This window comes from Podarcis gaigeae (genome assembly GCF_964106915.1).
Source record: "Podarcis gaigeae genome assembly, chromosome: 5".
In the NCBI taxonomy this organism is placed as follows: domain Eukaryota; kingdom Metazoa; phylum Chordata; class Lepidosauria; order Squamata; family Lacertidae; genus Podarcis; species Podarcis gaigeae.
In genome coordinates this window covers 3,629,760-3,654,491 of record NC_139681.1, presented here as the reverse complement: position 1 = coordinate 3,654,491, position 24,732 = coordinate 3,629,760, and the positions used below count along the sequence as shown (strand labels likewise).

At 42.4% G+C, this 24,732-nt stretch overlaps 2 protein-coding genes across 4 annotated transcripts in view; both read left to right on the top strand.

Annotated features, from left to right (window-relative positions):
- The window catches only part of LOC310844624 (rho GTPase-activating protein 8-like), a 44,915-nt gene that overhangs the window by 1,058 nt on the left and 19,125 nt on the right, over positions 1–24,732 (top strand). The window contains exons 1-7 of one of the 3 annotated variants that reach the window (XM_083738909.1): positions 76–259; positions 10,171–10,275; positions 12,649–12,789; positions 13,522–13,609; positions 13,942–14,073; positions 15,622–15,708; positions 19,036–19,134. In XM_083738909.1, coding sequence (XP_083595035.1) covers positions 10,230–10,275; positions 12,649–12,789; positions 13,522–13,609; positions 13,942–14,073; positions 15,622–15,708; positions 19,036–19,134 — 593 coding nt within the window. In that variant the 5' untranslated portion in view covers positions 76–259; positions 10,171–10,229. Of the gene's footprint in view, positions 1–75; positions 260–10,170; positions 10,276–12,648; positions 12,790–13,521; positions 13,610–13,941; positions 14,074–15,621; positions 15,709–19,035; positions 19,135–24,732 lie in introns of those variants that run through there. The other 2 variants (XM_083738907.1, XM_083738908.1) reach the window with 2 other exon arrangements.
- On the top strand, positions 21,507–23,465 carry LOC310844630 (zinc finger BED domain-containing protein 5-like). The gene is made up of 2 exons (XM_083738927.1): positions 21,507–22,512; positions 23,372–23,465. The coding sequence occupies exons 1-2, from the start codon at positions 21,517–21,519 to the stop codon at positions 23,399–23,401; spliced, it is 1,026 nt and encodes a 341-aa protein (XP_083595053.1). The 5' UTR covers positions 21,507–21,516; the 3' UTR covers positions 23,402–23,465.

Below are 24,732 nucleotides of genomic sequence, written 5' to 3'. Positions count from 1 at the left end.
CATTCCTTCTGGCAAACATCTGACCCTCTGGAATCTCCTTCAGGATAACCTGAGCTTTAAATGGGAGAATGTCACACTAAAGTCAATGGGTCTTACTGCTTAGTTAACATTTATATGACTAGCCCATGAGGCTGTCATCCTGTAGGCCTCTGCTTCAGAATAAGCCCTGTTCAACTTACTTGGGAGTTATTTCAGAATAAGCAGCCCTCAAGGTACTCAGAAGCAAAGTGCATCAAAGTTAATGGCACTACACTTCCAGGTAACTACTAATCAGGGCTGTAAGACTGCAAATTTATTCTTTGGTTGTGGTAAACTGCAAAGTGGTGTTTACCTCAGTGTCTGAATTTGTCTGTAATGCAAGTTTACTTAGAAGCAAGTCCCACTGAGTTCAACATGACTTACTTGCAAATAAGTCCCATTGACCTGCAAGATTTCTGTCTAAATATGTTCAGTTTGTGCTGTAAGGTTGTAAACCTATACATACTTACTGGGAAGTTGGATCCTTTGATAATCAGATTCGTGTCCATTTTAGAGGCCCTGGATGGAAAGGAGGACAGGGCTTCCTATACACGTACTGGTGGTGTGAATGAGAAAAATTCAACAGAGGTGGTGTTTATCAGACCTCCATGATGATGCATGACTCCACTAGATGCATGACTGCTGAAATTCTTATCTGTGCAAAAGACCCATCATTCTTGCCCAAACCACTCTGATTATTACCACCAGAGGTGGATTTAGGGGAGTGAGACCCGATTGCCCACACTGGGCGCCAAGCTGAGAGGTGCCACAGGTAACACTGCAACAGTGGTGAGTAATTGAAGGCAAGAGGTAGGGCATGCGCCAAATTTTAGCATTGCACAGGGCACTGCTGAAATTTTAAAGCCCCAAGTCCACCACTGTTACTACCTCAGTGTTTGCTGTGTACAAGTTCAGTAGACTGAAAGGCTTCTAGTTCCTCTGATGTCACGATTTCCTTACCACACAAGAAACATACATCCCAGGAGGCCAGGTGCTGCTTGTGTGATATGGTAAACAAAACACATGAGGAATCACATGCAGTGTGAACTGGTATTTGGAGTTGCTTGGGAGAACCATGTAGGTGGTGATCCTAAATGGAGAGCCTGTCAAGGAGGATTCTAGGCAGACAAAAAGGGGTTGAGAATAAGAGGAAGAAGGACACTTTGAAAGGTAATACTTTGTCCTCCTGCAACAACCTCAAGGCCTATAAACACTGAACAGCCTACTCAGTTCAGCTTTAGGTGAGATATAGCTGAATATAGCATAGGAGTGTTGTACCTGCTTCTCTCCCAGGAAAAGCAGCAGCTCAGGGGGGTGCTTTTACTGTGCTATAGGTAAAGAAGGTTAAACCCTTCCTTCTTGCCTGCCATGGTCCCAGTATGGGTTATCCCCGGGCTATTATTTTCAAAGTAAAAACAAGACATCTGAGTGCATACACATATTTATCATTTAGCTTGGCACTGAGAAAATAATTATATGTTACCTGAGCAAATACAACAACAACAACCATCTTTATTACGGTCCAGAGACCCAACAAATCGTTACAAAGCAATACACAATTCATACAGCCTACCTCCAGGTTAAACAAGCATTTTGTTCAGAATATAGGGATCATTGGTTCTTGCAACCACCAATAAAAACTTTGCCACTGCTAATGTTCTAGCATTTGTCTGGTCTTCCAATAGGAACCTGACATAGTGAGCCTCTGATTTTCCCGGGAAAGGTAACAGCAAGGGTATTATCAGTTCAGCCCTGGCTTGCTCATAATTTGCACAGTGCAACAAAATATGTTTTATGGAATCGATGTCTTGAGCACATGAGCAAAATCTGTCCTGGTAGGGAACTCCTCTCAACCTGCCGTCCAACACTGCAGAAGGAAAGACGTTTAGTCTGACTTTGGTGAAAAGCCTTCGATAGTTTGGTACTGTCAGGTTTTAAAGATGTTAACTTAAAGACATGCCCATATTGTACTCCTACTGCCAGCAGACTACAGACTGCGTGTGATTGAGATCGTAAGTCACTGTGTGCATTATCCCATAATCTTTGCTATAACATCTTTTGGGCACCTTCATAACCCAGCTAATACAGTTGGGGGGTGATGGACCAATAGAGGTGGCTTTTTTAGCCATGGTTTTCTGCCATTTGCTGACAAATTCCTCATTGGTCAGGTGTTGGTACAAACCCTTCCCTAGATCAAACACTGAAATCCTGAGCCAGTGTTTTAGGGCAGCCCACCACGCTTTAGTTGAAATTGGGCATTCACCAGCTTCTAACAGAAGTATGGAGTTGGGGACACAGTTGGGTACCTGCAGCAGAGATCGTAGAAATTTTGCCTGAAAGCCATCTAGCTTTGGCAGGTCCCCATTATGCCAGACATGTGCAGCATACAGGAGTTGGGAAACGGGTTTTGCGTTGAAAACCCTTAAGGCTGCTGGAACATATTTGCTGCCCTTTGTGAAAAAGAATCTGAGTATGGCTAGCTTTGTGATCTCCGACTTTTGAAGGGAGGTTTGCCAGTGGTGCTTCCAAGATCCTGTATGATGGAATGTGAGCCCTAGATAACTGAAGTATTTGATCCGTTCAAGGTTATGGCCATCCAGCACCCATTTAGACGGGAAGAAGCTTTTTTCGAAAACTAAAATTTTAGAATTTTCATAATTAATGGAGCAAATAAGGTATTCTCAAACCTTCATCTCCTGTACTGTGTAAGATGAAGGAGAGGGAAGGAGTGACAGTGGGAGGTGTGTGCACATCAGACAACTGCAAGGGTGGGGTGGGTATTGGCATAGGAAGTGCAAGGGGTGTGTGCAAGGGATGTGCTTAACCTCTAACCATGTATGCTGATCTCACACATATATACACACACACACACACCCTCTCTACCTGTCCAGCAGGATTTCCTCCAAGGACCTGGAAAGAAAGCAGATTAAAAATGTCCTTGGTTAGCTGACACCCCAGAGGAGATTTGGAGGGCAAGTACCCTCCTCTCTCCTCATGCAAGCGGGAAGACCCTTATTTTGTACCCTTTACTTCAGTTTTACTAAAAGAATGGCTCCACTGTGTTTGCGTTTTCTTCCCTGTTCTCTGCAACACAACAGCTTTACATGGTGCCTGTGTGGTGCTGACAAACATTTCCTGCTTTTTACCTGAACAGCCGGTTGAAGTTTTATTGTGTTTGTTATCTCATTAAAACTAGATTCCTACACATACTTGAAGTCCTGTTAAGATCAGTACGTGTTTCTGCTTCAGTTCACTTCTTCCATTTTGGTACTTAAATTTTCTATCTGCATAGCTTGATGAAGGTCATAGGAAACCCAGAGGAAATACTGTGACTTGGCACACTGGCTATCTTTGGTTCCTTTCCTGAGCAGGCAAGCTGCATGAAGGTCTTTTCACAATTTTAGAATCATTTTACCATTTTAAACAGCACTTGATTGAAATAAAGGTAAGGGTCTTGATCTAGCTGTAGTCACACTATGTTGTGGGTAATTTGTAGCCCTGGACCAAGGTGCCTGTTCCCACCCACATGTAATTCATCTCATAGGGTGCACTGGGAACTGGGTGAACCTCTCTATGTCCTTGTTGATGTGGGAATCTGCATTGTTTCAATGTGCCGATTGCCATTGTTGTCTCATTTGCTCTGTGTTTCTTTGCTTCTATTGTGTGCTATGCTTAAGAAACTCGAGCCTGTGTTATTTAATATATTAATATTCTTTATGAAGAGCTAATTTATTTGAGCTGAATGATTCCCTGTGGATCATTCTTGCAGTTAAAAATATGTAGTTACTACACTCCAGACTGTTGTCCACTAGCTTGCCAGCTTAATTCAATTAAAGCTGCCATCTTAAAATATATTTCAGTCTAAGATCCAAAGCATTATACTCTTGGGATATAATCTCTGCTTGAGTGTGGATTTAGCCTAACATAATTCTTTGTTGTTGCTTCCTTTTACAGTTAGTTAATTTAATAGAAAGCAGATTTCATAAAACGGTTGATCATTAATGTTTATTGCGATTAACAGCTAATCATCCTTACCCAATAAACACGTGCACTGCTTCAAGCGAATATAAGATTTTGCTGTCTGTTTTATGCCAAGCTCTGGCTGTAATCCAGCCACCATTTAGACTTATTTAAGAGCCCATTCACATGACCCAAAAACTTAGTGAAATAAAAATAAAAGTGGCACTGATACTTGGTCTTGTGACCAGGAGGGATCACCTTTCAGAAGTGTGAAGAGGCAACTGTTTTTATCCACAACTCTGCAGTCTCAAACTAGAATGGAGCTGGCTAGGTAGTACCAGGTAGTACCAGTAACTACTATCCTGGTTGCCTGTGGCAAATAAAATTGCTTCTAGATGACAAGGCAGAGATGGTTTTGAAAGTTGCTGGAGTGTCTGTGTGCCAAAAATGACCAGTACACTGCCAATTTTTGTGAGCTGAACTAGATTCATGGAGTTGGAAAGGACCTCAAGGGACATCTAATCTAATCCTCTGCGGTGCAGGAATCCCATCCAGTTTGAAACGATTCTGGACCCTGCTTAGCTTTGCAAAGGTGCTAGCAGTTTTATTGCTGCACCATTAGGAGACACATGGCAGCATGACAGAACAACTGAAATAGTAGCCTGCAGCTCTCTTACTTTTCAAAGTGCATCAGAGGGTAAAGTATGAGGAGTCTCCCAGTCTGAACCAGGGAGTAGACAGTTGATAGAATGAGTTGCCTAACACTTTCCCCAACTCCTTTCTCTCCCTCCCCTCCCCCCCCATTATTAGGATGCTTTGAGGAGCCCTTGGGAGAGTTAATGCCATCACCTTGGTCTTCCCTGAAAATCTTTGAACTGTCGTTTTTCTCTATGAAGACCATTTCACATATTCCATTTTTAATACAATACATTGTTTATATTATTATTATTTATTTACTGTGTTTATATAAAACTGCTCAGTACTATTGTTTTCTGAGTGGTTCACATAAACTAATATTATAAAATCACAGTTTGTAGCATAAAATACTTTATGTCAGCAGAAATGAGGAATAAGAACGAATAATAAAAAAGTATTTAGCCTGTGAGCAGTGACTAATTATTATTTTTTTTAATTGGCTGTTCCTATTGGTCATTTGTTGTGATACCATGATGCCATCCCCCAATCTTTCCATTTTAAACTTTAGAATAATAGTAATAACAACAACAATAATAATATGATATGACTTTAGTAGGGGTCAGCAAACTTTTTCTACAGGGGGCCGGTCCACTGTCCCTCAGACCTTATGGGCGGGGCCGGTCTATATTTTGAAAAAAAATAATGAACGAATTCCTATGCCCCACAAATAACCCAGAGGTGCATTTTCAAAACAAGCACACATTCTACTCATGTCAAAACACCAGGCAGGCTCCACAAATAACCCAGAGATGCATTTTAAGTAAAAGCACACATTCTACTCAGGTAAAAACATGCTGATTGGGCTGGATCCGGCCCCTGGGCCTTAGTTTGCCTACCCATGCTTTAGTGTGTGCTTGCGTTGGGACACTGTGGTACATTAGCTTCACACTCTTACAGTATGTGTCCTCTACCTCAAGCATTAAGGAAAATGTGTCTCTAGGTGTACACCATCATGGAGGGATATTAATGTAACTTTAAGAAGCCCTTGTTTCAGCGTAGAATAATTAAGAAGGCATTTCAGGATGGTGTCTGTAACTGCTTGAGTTTAAACTGAAATATCAATGCCCAAGCAAGAGTTCTTCCTTGGCTCTGGATAGTATATATTTCTTGAAAATAAAACAGCATTCTCTCTCTCTCTCTCTCAACTCAAATGTTGAATGAATGAGACTGGGAGAAAATTGGTTTCCAAAATATCTGCTCTGTCTGATCAGTGTGTAACCTGGAATGATAGCACACAAAAGCTCGTCTGTCTTGCTTTCATCCTGACTTTCCCAAGGCTGCATCTCAGTCCATCTCAGAAATTAACCTTTCTGTGTGCCCCTCTCTGTCCTGTATCTTATCACCAAAAGCCAAAGCTTAGAATCCACAAAATATCTAACATGATGCTTTTAAAGAACATAATTTTTTTTTAAAAAAAAAAGGAAAGAAACCTGTTATCTTTCTCTGGTGTAATGTGAAATTTCTGCTTTTAAAATAATAATAAAGGGTCCTCAAAAGTCAAAGGTAAGCACTTAAATCCCACTGATTTCAATAGAAGAAATGTAAGCATATAGTTAACTCTTCATTTAAATCAATAGGACCTTGAAGCAATATGCCTCCAGATGTTGAACTATAGCTGCCACCAGCCCCACCTCCAAGGGGAGGGTGTATCAGAGGACTGAGGAGGCTACACCTTGCTCTGTCCCCTGGGATCCATGCCCAACCCAGACCTGGCATCAGGACTTTTGTTGGGGGGGGCAGAACCAACATGATTGGTCAGTTAGTTATTTCTATTTTACTTGATCTGGGGGAGGGGAGTTGCCCCCTGCCCTCCCTTGACTACGCCTATACATCAGGGCATAGTGTGGGTTACGGGCTGCCAGGGTGGTGCCAAGTGTTGCACCCCCTGGTGGACTAGGCAGCTGGGGGAGAGGCACACACTGGGCAGCCACATTGGCATTGGCGGCTACCCTGCTCCTTCCTCTCTTCCTCCTCAACTTGTCCCACCCCACCCTGGCGGCGTCTCGTGGCCAATGGATGGCACTGCCACATGGACAATGAGGCAGCTTGAGCCCTTAGTAGGAGAGGGCCGGCACGAGTAGTGAGCAGGGCTGCACGAGTTATGGGGTCTCTCCTTGCTTCCCTCTACTCCATGGGACTAGGAGACCTGCCGTGCAGAGTGGTTAATGGCCAGGAGAAGCACCCTGCCAGCTTCTTGCTGCCCGCTGCCATCTGCCTCTTTTTTTGATCCAAGCTCCCACCCCGCAAGAACCAGCTGGGCACCAGGCAGCCTCCCACTCTCCCCCTATTTCTCCCTGCCTGCTGCCTTCTACTCAGGAGAACCTTCTCCTCTTAGGGACCCTTCTTTGCCCCCCTGACTGACTTTCCCTTTCTTTCTTTCTCTCTCTCTCTCTCTCTCTCTCTCTCTCTCTCTCTCTCTCTCCCCTCCCTTTCCCACACAGCCTGGGGAGCCCCGGTGCCTGCTGACCTGTGTAGGGGGTGACTGGCTGGTGGCGCCAGGAGAGGGATGATGAATGATGCGCAAAAGGGCTCTGGCGCGGAGGATGGTGCAGGGGTGCGAAGTTGCAGAGCTGCCCCTTCTCTGCTCCCTCAGCGTGTCCTGAGAATATGGCAGGAGTCTGCGTAAAATGGTGGTCACTTGAGCTCTCCCTTCCTCCCTCTCAACTGGCCCAGGGGTACGCGTCCCTTTGCTGACCCCAAGGAGAAAGAAGCACAGTGCCAGCCTCGAAGGCCCAGGTGTGGCTTGGTTCCCCGCAGCTCCAGCCTCGATGAGGATGCCTGTCATGGGGGCACCTGGTTGCACACCTCAGAAACTTGAGGGAACAGTGGGTGGGCCGGTGTGGAGGACTCCCTGGTCCTGAATGGAGCAACTGTGCCTCTGAAGGAACAGGTGCTCAGCCTGGGAGTCATTTTGGACTCACAACAGTCCATTGAAGGCACAGGTCAATTCCGTGTCCAGGGCAGCTGTCTACCAGTTCCATCTGGTTCGCAGACTGAGACCCTACCTGCCTGTGCTCTGTGTCGCCAGAGTGGTTCATGCTCTGGTTATCTCCCGCTTGGACTACTGCAATGCGCTCTACATGGGGCTACCTTTGAAGGTGACCTGGAAACTACAACTAAGCCGGAATTGTTGACTGAGCACCGCTGGGACCATGTAACAAAGGATCTTCACTGGCTCCCAGTATGTTTCCAAGCACAATTCAAAATGCTGGTGCTGACCTTTAACACCCCAAACGGCTTTGGCCCTGCATACCTAAAGGAGCATGTCATTGAGCCCATACTCTGAGGTCCAGCTCCGAGAGCCTTCTGGCTGTTCCCTCAGTGTGAGAAGTGAGGTTACAGGGACGACTGATGCCAGAGCTCCAGTGCCAGCGAGGCAAGTGTCACAGAGGTTTCCATGGGGCAGGGAGAGACCTCCCAGAGCTGTCTTTCTCTCTTCTCTGCCTAACCTTTGAGTGGGAGATCTAGAGCACTGGTGTGTTTTTTCAAAGAGGGCCAGATTTGCTGAAGTGAAAGGGGCTGACCCAAGTTGTTAACCTTTTTTTAGGATTGAAGTTGTTGAACTTTTTTAGGATTGATGTTGTTGAGATATTTTTTGGATTTTTACTCAGGAAATAAACTGCCACGGGAGCCAGAGGATCACAGCACGGGAAACCTAGACATTAATTAGAGAATTCATAAAAATGATATGCAAGCTCTTTTGCTCTCTCCCAACTGTTACTGGCTGCATTTTACTTTTCTTGGTACCCTATAGTAAGCATGCAGGTTTAATTTAATATTGATATTTTTATCTTTTAAAAAAAGTTCTCTGAAACTTTAGCTCCTCTCAAGATGTTAAAGAATGCAAAATGTACTTTGCATATTAAAGTAGCCTGATATTTCATGTTGCATCTTAGAAGAAACAAAGAGTTATTGGTGGAGGGCAGATGCGTGTGGAGATAGGGACCTCCCTCCCTTTTAAAGATCCAGATCAATAGCATTCTGCTTTACATTTAAATAAGAGGTGTAGCTGACAGCCAGAGGAACAAAGGGAAAGCATCAAAGAGTTAACAAACATTGCAAGGAATCCTTTGGCTTTGTTTCATCTATCCATTGATGCAGGTTCTTTTATTTTTTTTTAACTTGTGTTTGCAGTTTCATTTTTTTTTTAATGCCTACATGGCAACAATCTTTCTAGGCTGTCAAAAGGTAGTACTCATGAATGATACAAATTGGGCTTTATTGTAGAAGGTTTCCAAATTTTTATTGTGGAACATTTCCCTTCATTAGGCATTGAGGAAGAGTTAATTCTGGCAGTTCACTATAAACAGTAAGACTTGGCGTCAAATGCTATTAAGGAGATTATGTTATCTCTTAGGAACAGAGAATGCTATGGTCAGGGGTAAATTAATTTCCTAGGGTGCTACAGTAATTTTTTTCTTGTAAATGGAAACTTTCTAATTGGAGCCCCTCAGGAACAATATGCTGAAAACTGGGCAGATGTTCTCTTTTCATGATCCCATCTCCCTTCGCGTTTTAACTTGTTTCTGATTTTTTTGCAGGGGCATTCTGGCACTGTTTAGAAAATCTGCGAAATAAACTTAGGCTGAAGGATTTGCTCACCTAGACCTTTGGTGGGGCAGAGTGGGTGGAGGCAGTAAGGGGGCTCTGCCTCCCAAGAGCTTTTGCCTGCCTATCTGCCTGTTGCTTATTACTCACACAGGGTCAATTTGGTGCTGAGGAAAAGACCCACTTCCTGACTCTTCCGGAGTCCATTCCCATGTGGGTCGGCAAAACTAACCTCCCATTTGCCTAGCCTTGGTCATCCCACTACAAGGAGACAAGCAAGAACATTTCTGTTTTAAGTCCACTTTGGGCTGTGATTTAGATATTTGATTTTTCTGCTGTTCCCATACCTGCTCTCTTTTTGCTGCAGCTTAGGGTTTTAATGGTGTTTTTATGTGCATCAGGACTGGGCAGACTTTAGGATTGCAGAATCTATTTTGTTTTCCCACTAGAATTCTGAGTTACACCAAGTGGATCAGGAAGGGAGACATAGAATGGAAGAACAAGTTGCTTCAGAGCCCATTGTCAGCCCAGGAGTTTCCTTGCAACACCAGAACTCTTCTCTTCTCTTCTCTTCTCTTCTCTTCTCTTCTCTTCTCCTGTCCCAGTTTCCAGCAGCCTAATTTAGCAGAGAGAGAGAAAAAAAATAATAATGCTTTTTCTCATCACCACTGCTAAAAGCATTGTGAGCTGGAAACAGTTGCTTATCCACTGCAGATCACTCAGACAGTTTCCTGAAGATCCATACTGATCTGCCCACTCTTGGAAAGGTTTTGATGAATTTAATAAGAAATAAGCAGATAGGTGCCTTCTTTTTATTACAAGAGAAACGAGCAGAAAGGTCATGCAATGCTGAGTGCCTAGCACAGCTGCAACAAGATGTCTCTGGAACTGAGCCCTAAAAATATGCTCCTTCTCTCTGATTCTAATAATTTTCGTGTTGTTTTTCAGGGTTGATCAAGGACTGAAGAACTAGAAGACAACATTCTCTGCATTGGATAGCTTTGTATATGGAAGGCATGTCAGAAATCGATTTTGAAAAGTTAGCTGAAATAGGTAAATTATAGATAGATCTATTACTGCCCATCAAGTGGTATCTTCTATATATTTCCAGATGATTTAGAAGACATTCTTCCCTAAGTGAAAAACTTTTGCCAGGATAGTGTAATATTTTTGAGTTACAACCGCTGCACTGGCATGTACCTTATTATCAAAAGCTATTAAGGTTGAAGGTTAGTTTAATACACACAGTTTAAATGAATTATTGGCATGTGTTCACAGTGAAATTCTAGGCTATTGGAATAATGCTATCATCACATATTGTGGCACAAATGGGAGTCATTACTCTAAACAGACAAGTATTGAATGAGGCTAGAGACCTCCTGATTGTGTGTTATCTTTTGAAGATGTTCCAATGAACATAACCATATGGCCAACTCATTAGGGGGCCCATCATTTTTTTTGGGGGGGGGATCAATTCTAACATATAATAATATAGAAATTTGACTTTTGAAAACCCTGTTTATTCAGAAAACATAAATTGTATCTCACCACTTATACATAAAAGGGAGGAAATTGCACACAAATCATTGCATGTAAGAACAATCCTCTGTAGTTGGAAGCAGTATACCTTTGAGTGCTTGGGTGCCTGGAACAAATAACAGCAGGTTGCCGGCACCCCCTTACCCTGCTCATGAACTTCCAGAAGCATCTGGTTGGCTGCTGGACTAGAGGGATGCTTAATGTGACACAGAAATAATATAATTCTTACTTTTTAAACATACTAACAGTGTTTACTGGTCCATTAAGAAAGCATTGCCTATTCACTTTGATAAATAATGACATAAGCTAATATTTAATATTAATAGATTTCCATTAGAGTTAATGCCTGATCATTTTTACATTTTAACTTTACAAAATAGTATAAAACTGTTTCTTCCTTGCTATTAAAATAGGTCACTTTTAACATAAGTGCAATGGCTTATGCTTTATGCAATGTGAAAATTGGCATTGTTATAGTTAACTATTTCTGTATTAATAATTATATGAATTATTAATTAAAAGTTAATGGTTAATTTGTTATCCAGGATCTTTACACTGCTCTTTAAACTTTCTGATAAATGTGATGTGCCAATAGCATTAGTGCTGTTAATGCTAACCATCTCCTTCCAAAAATTTTTAGAGGGCCTCTTCACCAGATATGCAGAAAATCTCCACAGTAACAACTGTAACATCAATGTTTTCCATTAATTTGTACACATTCCTATTATAATGCTATGTTAAAGGAGCAGTTTTCAGTGGTTTCTCTCTCCAGGAAGGCTTTCCCTCATTATGGGAAAATATATTGGAAGCTGTCGTCTTAAGAAAATATATCCAGTCCACTCTACTCACATTGTTGATTCCTACACCAGGTGTAGCCAGTTTGCAGGGCCATGGACTGAATTCGGGGGTTCACCATTTCTCTCCTGTGGCCACAAAGTACAGAGACAGGCAGTTGCAGACTGTTGTTTTTCAGAGCAGCTAGTCTTCTCATTCAGAAGAAATCCTTAATGAGTTTCTAGGGAACTCCAGGAACACATTTTGAAAATCTCAATAAGGATGTGTTCCCATTACTAGAGTGAAGTTGTCCCCTGCCCCACTCCTGATACATCTCACAGCTTTCACCCCTTTCAGCTGTTCATATCAGCACGGGTTCACTAGTGCCATATTCAATGCAAAGCATCATAGATTTAGAATTGCAGGGTGGGAAGACACCACAAGGGTTGTCTAATCAACCTCCCTGCAATGCAGGAATCGTCTGTCCAACATGGAATCAAACCATGCACTCATGCACCAGTCTCATGCACTACAGACTGAGCTATCGCAACATCAAACAGTAGTGTTTTATAACAAATACATAGGCATTTTGGATAACTGTTGTATGAACACGGATTCAATAAAAACAAATAACTGTGTGTGGGAGGTTTATTGGTTTTGTTTGTTATTCTTGTATGTATTTTTGTGTTTTGTATTGTAAACTGCCCTTTGATCTTCGAATGAGGGCGGTATAGAAATTTTATAAATTAAAAAAGGTAAAATAGACAAAATTAAAAACCCATCACTGGAAATTCACTGCCATAAAAACACAGTGATTGTCATTAGCTTATATGGCTTTAAAGGGGGAGTGGGCAATTTCACCATCTAGCAGTGGTCACAGACCTGTCAATACTGGAAACCCCAGCAAGGGAGAGTGGCAGTCTTCAAGCCCCAGTTGTGAGCTGCCCAGATGGATTTGCTTGCCAGCAAACAGGAATCTGGACTAGAAGTACTTGGCATCTGAATAACTGGAATATATTAATAAAGAACAGTATTCTTTTTTTAATTATTTGGTCCTGAGTTACTGGGTTGTTGTTTTTTTGTAAATGTACCTAAATATGTTTTTTGCTTCAGAATTAAGGAAAGATGAGGCAGAAAATGCAGAACTTGAAGGGAGCCAGGTATCATTTGCATCTGTGTCAAATGGTGATGCTGAAATAAGCCCAACACACCCATATTATGATGTGGCCAGACATAATATACTTCACCTTGTAGGTATGTTTGCTGAAAACCTCTTTGGCATCTTCTTTGTATTTGCAAATCATTTAATTTTTCTGCTTTAAGTTATTTAACCTGTAATAAAGAAATACAGTCCTTGGAGGGTTAGGGCAAAAATAGAAGCCTGCAAGTAGAAGGGAAAGCAAATGGGTGACCAGATCAGCCCCTCACTCGGACTGATCTCTGCCACTCATCCTGTATAACAACACGGCATCTTCCCATATTTCAGTGTAAAATGCTGTGTCCTGTATTGATTATTGAACACAGTTTGTCCTGCTAGCCTCCCCCCCCCCCGCCCCAAGTTAGGGATCCTCTCCAAATGCCCACCCCTGCTCCTATAGGGCAGGCATTGGGAGAAACCACATCTCACTTCTTTCATTTCTTTTTTTCTCCCTCTCCTCATCCCACCCCAAAGGAGGAGCAAACCAGGCTGGGAGTGCAGGGGCCCATCAATAGATTCAGAAGCTCTAGCAACAAGTGGTTTTGTGTCAGTGCAGCCCAGAAGCCCCATTTGTGAACATGGTTATCTGCATGGTATTTGGGAGAGGAGTTGGGGGAGAAGTAGCTCCCCACAACAGCTTGTTTTTAATAATTGCTGATCTACTCTCATTTTATCTTACATCCTCCTATTAAACTTTAGTCCTCCAGCATGTAAAGCTTTGCGTTTAAAACATGTGCATTTAGAGTGAAATTATCACCCTGATAACTAAACTCTTGTTGGTTTACCAGGTGATGATAATTTGGGGAGAAAAGTGATTGCTTTCAGTTGCTGCCGTTTGCCTCCTTCCTATCAACTTAATCACAGACGCTTATTAGAGTAAGTCTTTTCTTATTTTCACTCATGTGTCAACAGGCAGGGCAGGGTGGGGGCTACATCCATTATAGCTTTCCAATCGTCAGCCGTAAAATCAAGCATCATTCACTTCATCATTGAATTATGCTCTTTCTTTGTATTTGAATGATCTCTGAACAAGCTTTTAATACTAGCAAGTCCTGTGGGGGATGTTCAGTGTTTGGGCTTAAGCATACCATGAAAATGGTATGTATCAGGCCATTGGGCACCTGTATTCCTTCTCTTCTTTAGAGCTAAAGAACCACAGTGAAAATACGGTGTATTTATTGATGTGTTCTATGTTGCTTTTATTCCAGATATTTAAAGTATGCACTGGACCAGTATGTGGAAAATGATTACACAGTGGTCTACTTTCACTATGGACTGAACAGTAAGAATAAACCCTCCCTGAGTTGGTTGCAAAGCGCCTACAAAGAATTTGACAGGAAGTATGTTTTCTAAATTATGCTTTTTAAAAATAAAAATAAAAAATCACCATTATAAAGGCATCGTTTGGCCAGGTTTTTCCCACTTTTAATTAAAAATTGATTGCATTTCCATCCTGCCCGCCCCTTCCTGGCGCACGTCATAGCACATATTTGGTCTTCCTATTTTTGTCATCACAATAACCTAGAGCTTAAGCTGCCTTTGCAGAAAGGCCTGTGGCACTCATTCACAGAAGGGAGGAGATCTAGATGAACTCTGTCCTATATGATTAGGGTGGCATGATTTAAAACAGATTAACAATATTTACCAGGCTTTTGGCATATCAGAAGCATTCTGACTTCACAATTGTTGCATGGGATAGAAATAACATTGCGAGGAGAGGGAGAATTGCTGTCTTTAGTCTCCCTGGGTTGATGGAGTGCAAGCTGCTGGATCCCATAGTGATGTTTTCACTTCTGCAAGAAATTCGCCTGTTTGTCCCTGTCCTCATGCAGAAAAGTAGTGAACAAGCAGGAAGCTCCATATGCCTGGCAAATCGGTCAAACTCTAAGGCAACCTGCACCTGTTATTAGAATCCCGACCACCATGAACTTAGAATGCACAAAGGAGTATTCACTCCTTTCGATTTGCCTTGCAGTGCTACAAAGTCCTGGAAATCTTTCGCACTGGCATAGCACCACATCAATAACAGTTTTAACCTAATTTTTCCTGCCTCCAACCACCCACAGCTCAACTGTCAGTACATCTTGCATAGCTCAGGAGTGACAGGTCTAGACAGAAGAGGGATAAAACAAAGGATATTCAGGGTGGGGGTGCACCTAGCCCACCCAGCAACCCCTGTGACTACTATGAACTTGGTTTTAAAATACTTTGGGAGATAGTAGCAGCAGTGGGCAGGGCAAGGAAGGGCACTTGTTCAACTTGCTCCTCATATGGCTGTGTGGGCATCCTAATGAGCTGCTCTGGCTGCCTCCAACATGTCACTATAAAGAAAGGTCTTGAGACCTTGAGAAAGGTCTTCCACCAGGGGCTGTGCTGATCATATATCATTATGGCCAGTGCCATACTTCGGGTATCTTTAAGAATGCGAAGTAAAATACTTAAAGGAAAATGATTAAGTTGGAAATTCATTTCAGTGTGAAACTTTCTTTTTTAATGAATGAATAACAGAAATTGGAATCAAATAATGGTTTCCATCTCTTGAATTTCTAAAGATCTTCTCCCTTCTTGCTACCTTTTTTCTTTCTCCATTTCCCACACACTTTTTTCCATTTAGAGAGATTTTCCCCACCATTATTATACCCACAAAACAATTCAGATACTGGTTTGTAATGTAATCGCTGTATAATCTTCACCTACTTCAGTTCCATCAGGACTGACCATTTCTTCTTTTCATTTTACATTCAATTCCTCTGAATTAGATGTACTTGAAATGAATACTGTATAATGTTCCAGTAATAAAAACTCCCCCCACATTCAATTGCAGCTCCACTCCACTACAGCATGTAACGTTCAGAAGTCTCCTAACAATTTAATTTTCTTTTCTGCAGGTATAAGAAAAATCTGAAAGCGCTCTACATTGTACATCCAACCAATTTCATAAAAATTATTTGGAACATTTTTAAACCTCTAATCAGGTACATATTGGTTTGCTGAAGACAATTTTGTGCTTAGCTGAAGGGTAGTTTGCTTTTTTGTTATTGTTAAGTGGATTTCTAGAAACATCTGTGTTATAGAAATCACAAGGTAAAAATACTTGGGGAGCCTGCCAATGAAATACCCGGTATATTATGGGTGATGAGGACTAGGCATGAGTACGTGAAATTATTTTATTTTATGTTTCCTCCTAACTTTGCTGTCTACTGTGTTCAGAGTTCTCACTCTTCCCACTCTGTTCCATTGTGCTCACTCTGTTGATGTCAGATACTTTCTCCTCTGTTACTTGCTGTCTGATCCTAAACATGTGTTGATGGAACTAAATCTCAGTGAGTTCATAAGACTTAACTTCCCAGCATCCTAGAGTACTCCTGCCTCCTTCCCAAAGCCTAGTTAGCACTTTCCTAGCTGGGGGGGGGGGGGAGGTGAGAGGGCTCTAGGACCCTGCCAGAGCCTTACACCTCCTTCCCAAAGTCCCCTCCCTTAGATTTCAGCTGGTGGGCTGAGATTCAAAGAACATTTGTGTGTGTGTGTTTGTGTGTTTAATGTTCAAGATGTTTCCAAATCCAAGAACTTACAAGGCACCTGAGAAGAACTGCTTTCTTTCTTCTGTTTCAAGCTGAGAGGAAGAATAGTTTAGAGGTTCATGGGCGTAGGAGTAGGTGTTGGGTGCCTTTTCCTGAAGTAGTGATTGGAAACACTCATGTTTATCTCCACCCCATCCTTGAAGTTGGCTTTTTCCAGTCAGGGAGAGAGTGAAAGGGCTGGGTTCCATGCCATTAGAAAGCAGCAAAACCATAAAACGTTGATGTCAAGGTAGCAGATTCTGCAGAACAGGAAGCCCTCCTGAGGTGAAGAGCAAATTATTTAAGGCACTGCTTCCATGGGTAACACAATCTGTTTTTGGTTGTTCGTGTGTGTTTTTCTTTTGGAATTCGCTAATAGGCTGGCATAAATGCTTCATTTTATCATGGAAGAACATCCTGGAAGGCCTAACTAGGTTTGTACACATTGAGTGTTAATTCTGTAAAAGTACTTCCTTGACAGCAGAAGCCAACTCTTTGCGTTAATTAATTTCTTCTAATTAAAATTTCTGCTGTCTTCCACTAGAGGGTGCTGGTGCATGCAGAGCTGGACTTTCAATGTTATTCTGTAGAATAATTTACAGAAATGGGAATAATATTAACAGTATGTTAGCCCAATTTGTGTCTTATTTTCAGGGTCCAAGTAAGGGATACATGAATGGGTACTCTCTCTGGGGCCGAGAGATCTGAGACTTTACCCCCATTACCATTAAGTTCTAGATCATGCTTGATTATGCTTATGGATATCCTATCCTATGTTCATAGTGTTTGGATCTTGTAAGGTGTGCTGGAGCCAATCAGAAGCAGAGTTTGAATGATCAATATTTTGAACAGTGAGTTTCTGGCCCAAATCCTTCTCTACAAAAGGGAGAGTGTGCTGTTAATCTAGGATGTGTAGTTCAAGAGACAAAGAGATTTGTGCTTCCCTGTGTGAAATGCTCTTGCACAGACTGCCAGCCGCAGAGTCCCATGCGCATAGGGACAACTGTGGGAGGGACAAAGCATCATGATAATTTGGGATATTGATCCCAAAAGCAGTGGGAGCTAATTCTGCTGATTTACAGACCCCAAATATCAGTGAGTAAATGTCTAGTTAGTGAGCACACACCATACAGGAGTGGAGTGCTGAGGCTATTATTGTCCTGAGTGAATGTAATGGAAACAAATAGGCAAACACCTTCTCAAATTTTGATGTGAATCATCCCAGTATCATAGAATTGTAGAATTGGAAGGCATCACAAGAGTCATCTGGTCCAACCTCTCAATACAGGAATCTCTGCTAAAGCATCCATGACAGATGGCCATCCATCCTCTGCTTAAAAACCTCCAAGGAAGGAGAGTCCACCACCTTCCGAGGGAGAGTCCACCACCTTCCGAGGGAGACTCTTCCACTGTTGAACAGCTCTTGCTGTCAGAAAGTTCTTCCTGATGTTTAGTCAGAATCTCATTTCTTGCAACTTCAAACCTTTGGTTCAGCTCCTACCCTCTACAGCAGGAGAAAACAAGCTTATTCAATCTTCCATGTGACATTCCTTGAGATATTTGAAGATGGCTGTCATATCTCCTGTCAGCCTCCCCTTTCCCAAACTAAACACACCCAACTCTCTCAACTGTTCCTCATAAGGCTTGGTTTCCAGACCCTTAATCATCTTTCTTGGAACAATTTCAGCTCAGTCCCGTTGAATACTGGACGAACTGCTTCTGACACTATCTTTAAAAAAGAGAGAAGACTGTTTTGTGCTGCACCAAGTTTGTCTGTAGCGTATGTTATCACAGCAATACGGGAAAAGCTTCCAAGCTTCTTTCCCATGCCCCTCTGACTGCAGGAACCATGTGGAAGGGGCAGATAAGATCATTTCTGCTTGGGAAGTGTAACCCTTTGTAGGGATCAAAGTTCTCGCCGGAAAAACAACAACATCAAATTATTCCTGCGACACATGTGGGATTGTCAGAGAATTCCAATGGAAATGGGAGTGGAAATTCCCAGTGTTTACTTATTCATCATGCATCTGGAACAGAAATCAATCCAGTGAATACAGTTGGTGTTCATTGCTGTTTTCATTCCACAAATGATATATAATTGGTAATTCCCCTCCCCCCTAATTTGCATTGGGTTTCCTTTGCATTGAAAAGAATAGAGTGGAATATCCTAATAATAGCAACATTAATTGGTTTGCATTGGAATCCGAGCTGCAGCAGAATAGAAACTACACAACCAACACTGACACCTACATCCAGATATTAGCAGGAGCAGGGGGTTTCCATTCTGTCAAGGCAGTGAAGAATTGGACCTATGGAAACTGCTGTCATACAATTTAATCTTTCCATATAAAGCAAGGCACAAATTGCTTTGCCAGCAACAAGGTCTATTTTTTTTCACTTAACTATTGACATAGAAAGCTTAACAGAACATACTCTTTCCATACATTTTTAATGCTGCATTAAAATAAAGGTTTTTGTTTCCCTCTCAAAACAATGGTTTCTATATCTATGCAAATAGCAGTTATATTAGGATGGAAGACAGTCATTTTTATTCAAATTAGACTCAAGCATGGTATGTTTATGTTCGATCAAATGAAAATGAATGCATCTTTTGCCTTGGCTGCTTTAATCATAGTCCACTTTTGGCACTCACGTTGACATTTAGGTTTCATAATATTAAAGTAACACTTTCAGGAAATATTCCTAATTCCTGTGTTTGTATAAATTTTCTTATATTTTTAGTCACAAGTTTGGAAAAAAGGTAATGTATCTGAATTACCTGAGTGACCTGAGAGACCATCTTAAATACGACCAACTTAAGATCCCTCAAGAAGTTATTCGGTATGTAACACGTTCAAAACAGTCCTTAAGGTTCTTCTTTAAAAAGGGGGGGGAGGTCTTATATTAAATTGTTTTCCTTTTTCAGACAACTTCACTAAATTTCTGTCTGATTAAATGTTTGATATACCTGATCTATTCTTGGCTACATGTTATCGTACAAAGTGCATTGGCACCAGTAATAACATCTAAGAAATGTTGAATGATTCACCACAGAGAAAGTAAATAGGTATCTGCAGGGGTTACACGTGGACCAGCCTTGTACGTTATACACCAGAATATCATTTGGGCAGTATTTATTCTGCGTTGAAAAGGAAAAGGAAATTCTGCCTCCAGCAATGCAAACTGTGCACCGAGAAAAGCTGGTTTCTGCAACTTCTTCAAATTATGTGAACTGACAAAATGGGTTCCTACTTTACTTATTTTACTTCATTATGATAACATATGAATGTAAGACGAGACGGCTGGATCAGACCAATGGCCCATTTAGTCCAGCATCCTGTTCTTGCAATGGCTGACCGGATGGATGCCTGTGGGCTGCCCACAAGCAGGGCATGAGCATGACAGTACTCTGCGCACCTGCAATCGCTAGCAACTGGTGCTCAGACGTATAATGGTTCTTACCCTGGAGGCAGAACGTGGCTAGTAGCTGTGGACAGCCTTATCTTCCATTAGTTCAACACTGCACTGGGCGAAGAAATTCTTTATTTTATCTGTCCTGAATCTTCCGGCCATCGGCTTCACAAGTTCTAATGCTAATGACTTTCCTCTAACCACTCTCACTATGCCATGCGTAGTTTTATAAACTTCTATCCTGTCACCTCTGACTTGTCTTCTCTTTAAACTAAAAAGTCCAAAATGCAGCAACTTTTCCTTGTAGGGGAGTTGCAGAGCACACTAAACCCCTGCATTAAACCACTGGCAACCAGCTTCTTCTCTGACTTCTGGTTTTTCAGCAGGGATCACTCACACTTTCAAGCCTATCCAGCCATAAAGGCCAGAAGCCTCAATAGATTACCAGTGGAGTGTTCCAGCAATTCTCGTGTCACCAGAACTCCCAGTTGCAGCCACTGTTATTTTCCTTAAAGTACTTTGAATCTCCGGATGAGGGAAGTAGCTATAAAATGCTTCGTGACAGTATTTTACATGTGCTTTGGTTGACTGACAGAAGCTGGTGTTGCAGATCAGATCAGAAGAATCTTTATTTGAATCAGCCACTAGCCATAGCAATAAAATAAAACACAATGTACTGGTGCTGCATCACTGTTATATAAATGGGTTTTTGTACACCAGTACGTAAATATATAACAATTAAACGTTCATATATGCCTCCCTGCTTAATAAATAACCATGCAGTTAATGTACAGGAGGAGTTATACTTCCATCTTGTAAAAGTGACAGAATTACGATTTTAACTCAGAGCTGTTTTGCAAACAGAGGCTGCCAATCTGGTTCCCTAGCAAGCGTTGTGTCTATGTGTGCTAAGTGTATTTGTAAATACAAGTATGCCCATGCATGCTTGTTGTTACGGCTTTAAATATTCAAATGTATGTGTACCGTATCTTAGCTGTCCACTTAAACAATGGCGGTGTATGATATGGCCCTTTGGTCCAGCCTTGCACAGTGGTCACCTTCCCAGGTTTTCTGCCCAGAAGCTGACCTTCCACAACTGAGGAAATGAGAGAGCCGTGTGCAGTCTAGAGCAGTGTTTCCCAACCGGTGTTCCGCGGCACACTAGTGTGCCGTGAGACGTTGCCTGGTGTGCCGTGGGAGGGAGGCGGGCGAGTCGGGCGGCGAGAGGCGGGGCGGCGGCGGCGAGCACACACGGGGCGGCGAGCGAGCTCCCTCCCACATCCCATCACCGCTCGCTTCGGCCGGCCTACTGGGCTGTCGCAGGCGGAAGGCCTGCGCATGCGCGAGGTTTTCGCGCCTTCGGGATTCCCTTCACGCCTTCCTCCTCCCGGGTCCTTGAGAGCGCGGGAAGCGGCAGCGCGAGACCGGCGTTGAGACAAAAATGCAAAGTTCCATTCAGGGCTCCCCTTTTGCCTCATCGTCTCACAGTTTGGAAGATAGCAGCTCTCCAAATTAATAGTCCTCTTTGAATAGGCGGGGCCTGAGCGTTCCACCAATTTAGGCCTCCTGCCGGGATGTGATATGGCTCCACCTTCCTCAAGGTGGTTCTGCTTTTAAATATTTTCCACCCTGTCACCATGAGGACTAGCGACTTCTTTTCGTAAAATATAAAATCGCTGCTCCTTGCTCTCGTGAGACTGTGTGTTTTAATTCGAAAAGGGTGTTCCGTGTACATTTGTGCGAGCTGTGCTGTAAAAAAAAGGGGTCTGTATCCGATGGTCAGTGGCAATTGGATGGCCGGATACTGCAGTGATGGAAAAGTTTTTGAAAAGAAAAGAACTGGACTCTGAACAAAATTTGGAGCCAGATGAGAGTCCAAGTATGAGTGGGCATGAAAAGAAAGCAAAGATGGTTAGCTCAAGCAAATCCTCTGGCACAAGGCAATATAGCGAAAGCTATATTTCATTTGGATTTACTTTCACCGGAGATGCAAACCAACCAACTCCACTGTGTGTGGTGTGTGGTGAAAAGCTAGCTAACAGTGCTATGGTCCCAAGCAAACTTAAACGCCATCTCCAAACGAAACACCCTTCGCTTCAAAACAAGAATGCGGACTATTTTGTTCGCCTGCGTGAAAACACGGAGAAACAGGCAATTTTCATGAGACAAACCTCAAAGGTAAATGAAAGAGGTCTTAAAGCTAGCTATCACGTTGCTGAACTTATAGCCAAGTCAAAAAAGTCGCACACTGTGGCAGAGACATTAATACTTCCCGCCTACAAAGCTATTGTAGAGGAGATGCTCGGACCTGAAGCAGCTAAGGAAATAGCCAAAGTCCCTCTCTCAAACAACACAATTTCCAGACGTATTAATGACATGTCTGCAGACATTGAAAGTGTGGTTTTGGAAAAGATCCATAGCAGTGAGAAATTTGCATTACAACTTGACGAGTCTACTGATATCAGTGGACATGCTCAACTCTTGGCCAATGTGCGTTTTGTTGATGGTGATGCAATTAGAGAAAACTTCTTTTTCTGCAAGGCATTGCCAGAAAAAGCAACAGGAGAAGAAATTTTTCGGGTCACATCAGAATACCTTGAACAAGGAGGACTTAAGTGGGAAAACTGCACAAGTGTCTGCACCGATGGAGCTGCAGCCATGGTCGGACACACCAAAGGCTTTGTAAGCAGAGTGAAGGAAAGAAATCCAGATGTGATTGTTACGCATTGTTTTTTGCACCGTGAGGCCCTCGTAGCCAAGACTTTACCAGCAGACCTAGTTCATGTGTTGGATGATGTTGTGCGCATGGTAAACTTTGTAAAGTCACGACCCGTGAAAAGTCGCATATTTGCAGCTTTGTGTGAGGAGATGGGAGCGAAGCATAAAACCTTGCTGTTTCATATGGAGGTCCGGTGGTTGTCGCGTGGCAAGGTCTTGGTTCGTGTGTATGAGCTGCGGGAGGAACTTAAAGTGTTTCTGACAAATGAGAGGTCAGATTACGCAAAGCTGCTTGCAAGTGATGAGTGGTGTGCAAGGCTGGCATACCTGGCAGATATATTTCATCATCTGAATGAACTGAACACACGAATGCAAGGCCGAAATGAAAACCTGCTTACAAGTACAGATAAAATAAATGGATTCCGTTCAAAGGTGCAACTCTGGCATCAACACGTGGAAAGTGGCAATCTTGAAATGTTCACACTCACCAAGCAATGGCAAGGTGTTCACACTGCTGCACTGTGTGAGATAATAGGTAAACATTTTAAAACTCTCGAGGGGAAGTTGTCATTTTATTTCTCTTCAGTCTCCACTGAATGCCTTGACTGGGTTAGGGACCCTTATAGCTCAGCATCAGTTGGTGGAAAGGACATGACTTTACAGGAGCAGGAGGAACTAACTGAACTGAGACAAAATCGTGGTTTCAAGCTAAGATTTGCTGATCTACCTTTGGACAGTTTTTGGTTGGAAACTGCCAAGGAGTTCCCCCTTCTGGCAAACAAAGCTATTTTGACATTGCTCCCATTTTCCACTACATATCTCTGTGAGTTGAGCTTTTCAAGCATGATTGCTATAAAAACTAAATACAGAGAGAGACTGAGAGCTGTTGACGAAGAGCTACGTGTGTGTCTTTCTTCGATTCCAGCCAGAATATCAGCTTTGTGTTCAGCCAAACAGGCCCAGGTTGCGCACTGAATAAAGTATTTTATAATTTTTCATATTTCTGTTTACTTACTATTTCATAATAAAGTAATTATAAAATACTTTCTTTGTGTTTATTTGATTCCTATTAAAGAGAGTTACTTTATATATAGTCAATATAGGCACAGAGTTAATTTTTTAAACATTTTCTAATGGTGGTGTGCCTCGAGATTTTTTTCATGAAACAAGTGTGCCTTTGCCCAAAAAAGGTTGGGAAACACTGGTCTAGAGGTTCACTCTTCTTGATGTTCAATAGTGTGAGGTGTATGAAGGGCATAAAGTCAGAGGAATAGAGTCAAAGAGTGCTAAGAATTGCAGTTGCAGCTGCCATGGTACTGCATTTGGAGGAGAGTTGGAATGTATTGATGTTAGAAGCCTCCAGTGCCGGGTTGCCAGAGTAGGCACCAGCATTTTAGGGGCCCTGTGACAAAAAACCCCAAAGAATATTGATTTGATATTGACAGAAAATTACAAAAATATATCAGGAGATAATTTGGCAGCCCCCTGCCCCAAGATTTTGTCTGCCTTGGGACCTCCACAGGGTTTAATCCAGCACTAGAAGTCTCTGAACCAAGATGCACAAGCTGACTAGTTAAGCCTAGTTAAACAAAAGAATTTGCTCCTGCAAGATGTGGTTATGGTGGACAACCAGGATGGCTTTTAAAGGATGGGGGCTATCAGTGGCCTCTAATCCTTACCTCCAGGATCAATGGCAATATGCTTCTGAATATCAGTTCCTGAAGAGCACCAGCTGTTGTGCTCATATCCTGCTTGTGGGCAGCTGGTGGGTCACCCTGAGTACAGGATGATGGAGGAGATGCGGCTTTTGTCTGATCTAGCAGGGCTCTTCTTAAATTCTTTCTCATCTTACTCTTGTGTAGCTTTAATGACAGAAAAGAGGGAGGGCAGGACACACGCAGTTGCCATACAACCAGAGAAGCAGGACACTGTTGTGCTGTTGCATTCCTGGTGCTCTCTTTCTCATGATCTTAAAAGGGCTAAAGGCATCTTATTTTATTTTATTATTATTTTCATTGACTCAGAATATTTATAGATCTTCCCCCCTTTAAAAGAGCTCAGGGCAATGGATGTCAAAATAAACAGGCAAAATACAACACTATCCCTCCTCAAGGTCATTGCGAGAAGCAAGATTCCAGCATTAGTGCTGCAGCTTTCAAACTACAGTGGTACCTCGGGTTAAGTACTTAATTCGTTCCTGAGGTCCGTACTTAACCTGAAACTGTTTGTAACCTGAAGCACCACTTTAGCTAATGGGGTCTCGCACCACCGGAGCACGATTTCTGTTCTCATCCTGAAGCAAAGTTCTTA

Coding starts and splice junctions, on each gene's coding strand:
- LOC310844630 (XM_083738927.1), top strand. CDS start 21,517: ATGGAAAAGTTTTTGAAAAGAAAAGAACTGGACTCTGAACAAAATTTG. Junction 22,513..23,371: donor TGGATGATGTTGTGCGCATG/GTAAACTTTGTA, acceptor CTTTGTGTTCAG/CCAAACAGGCCCAGGTTGCG.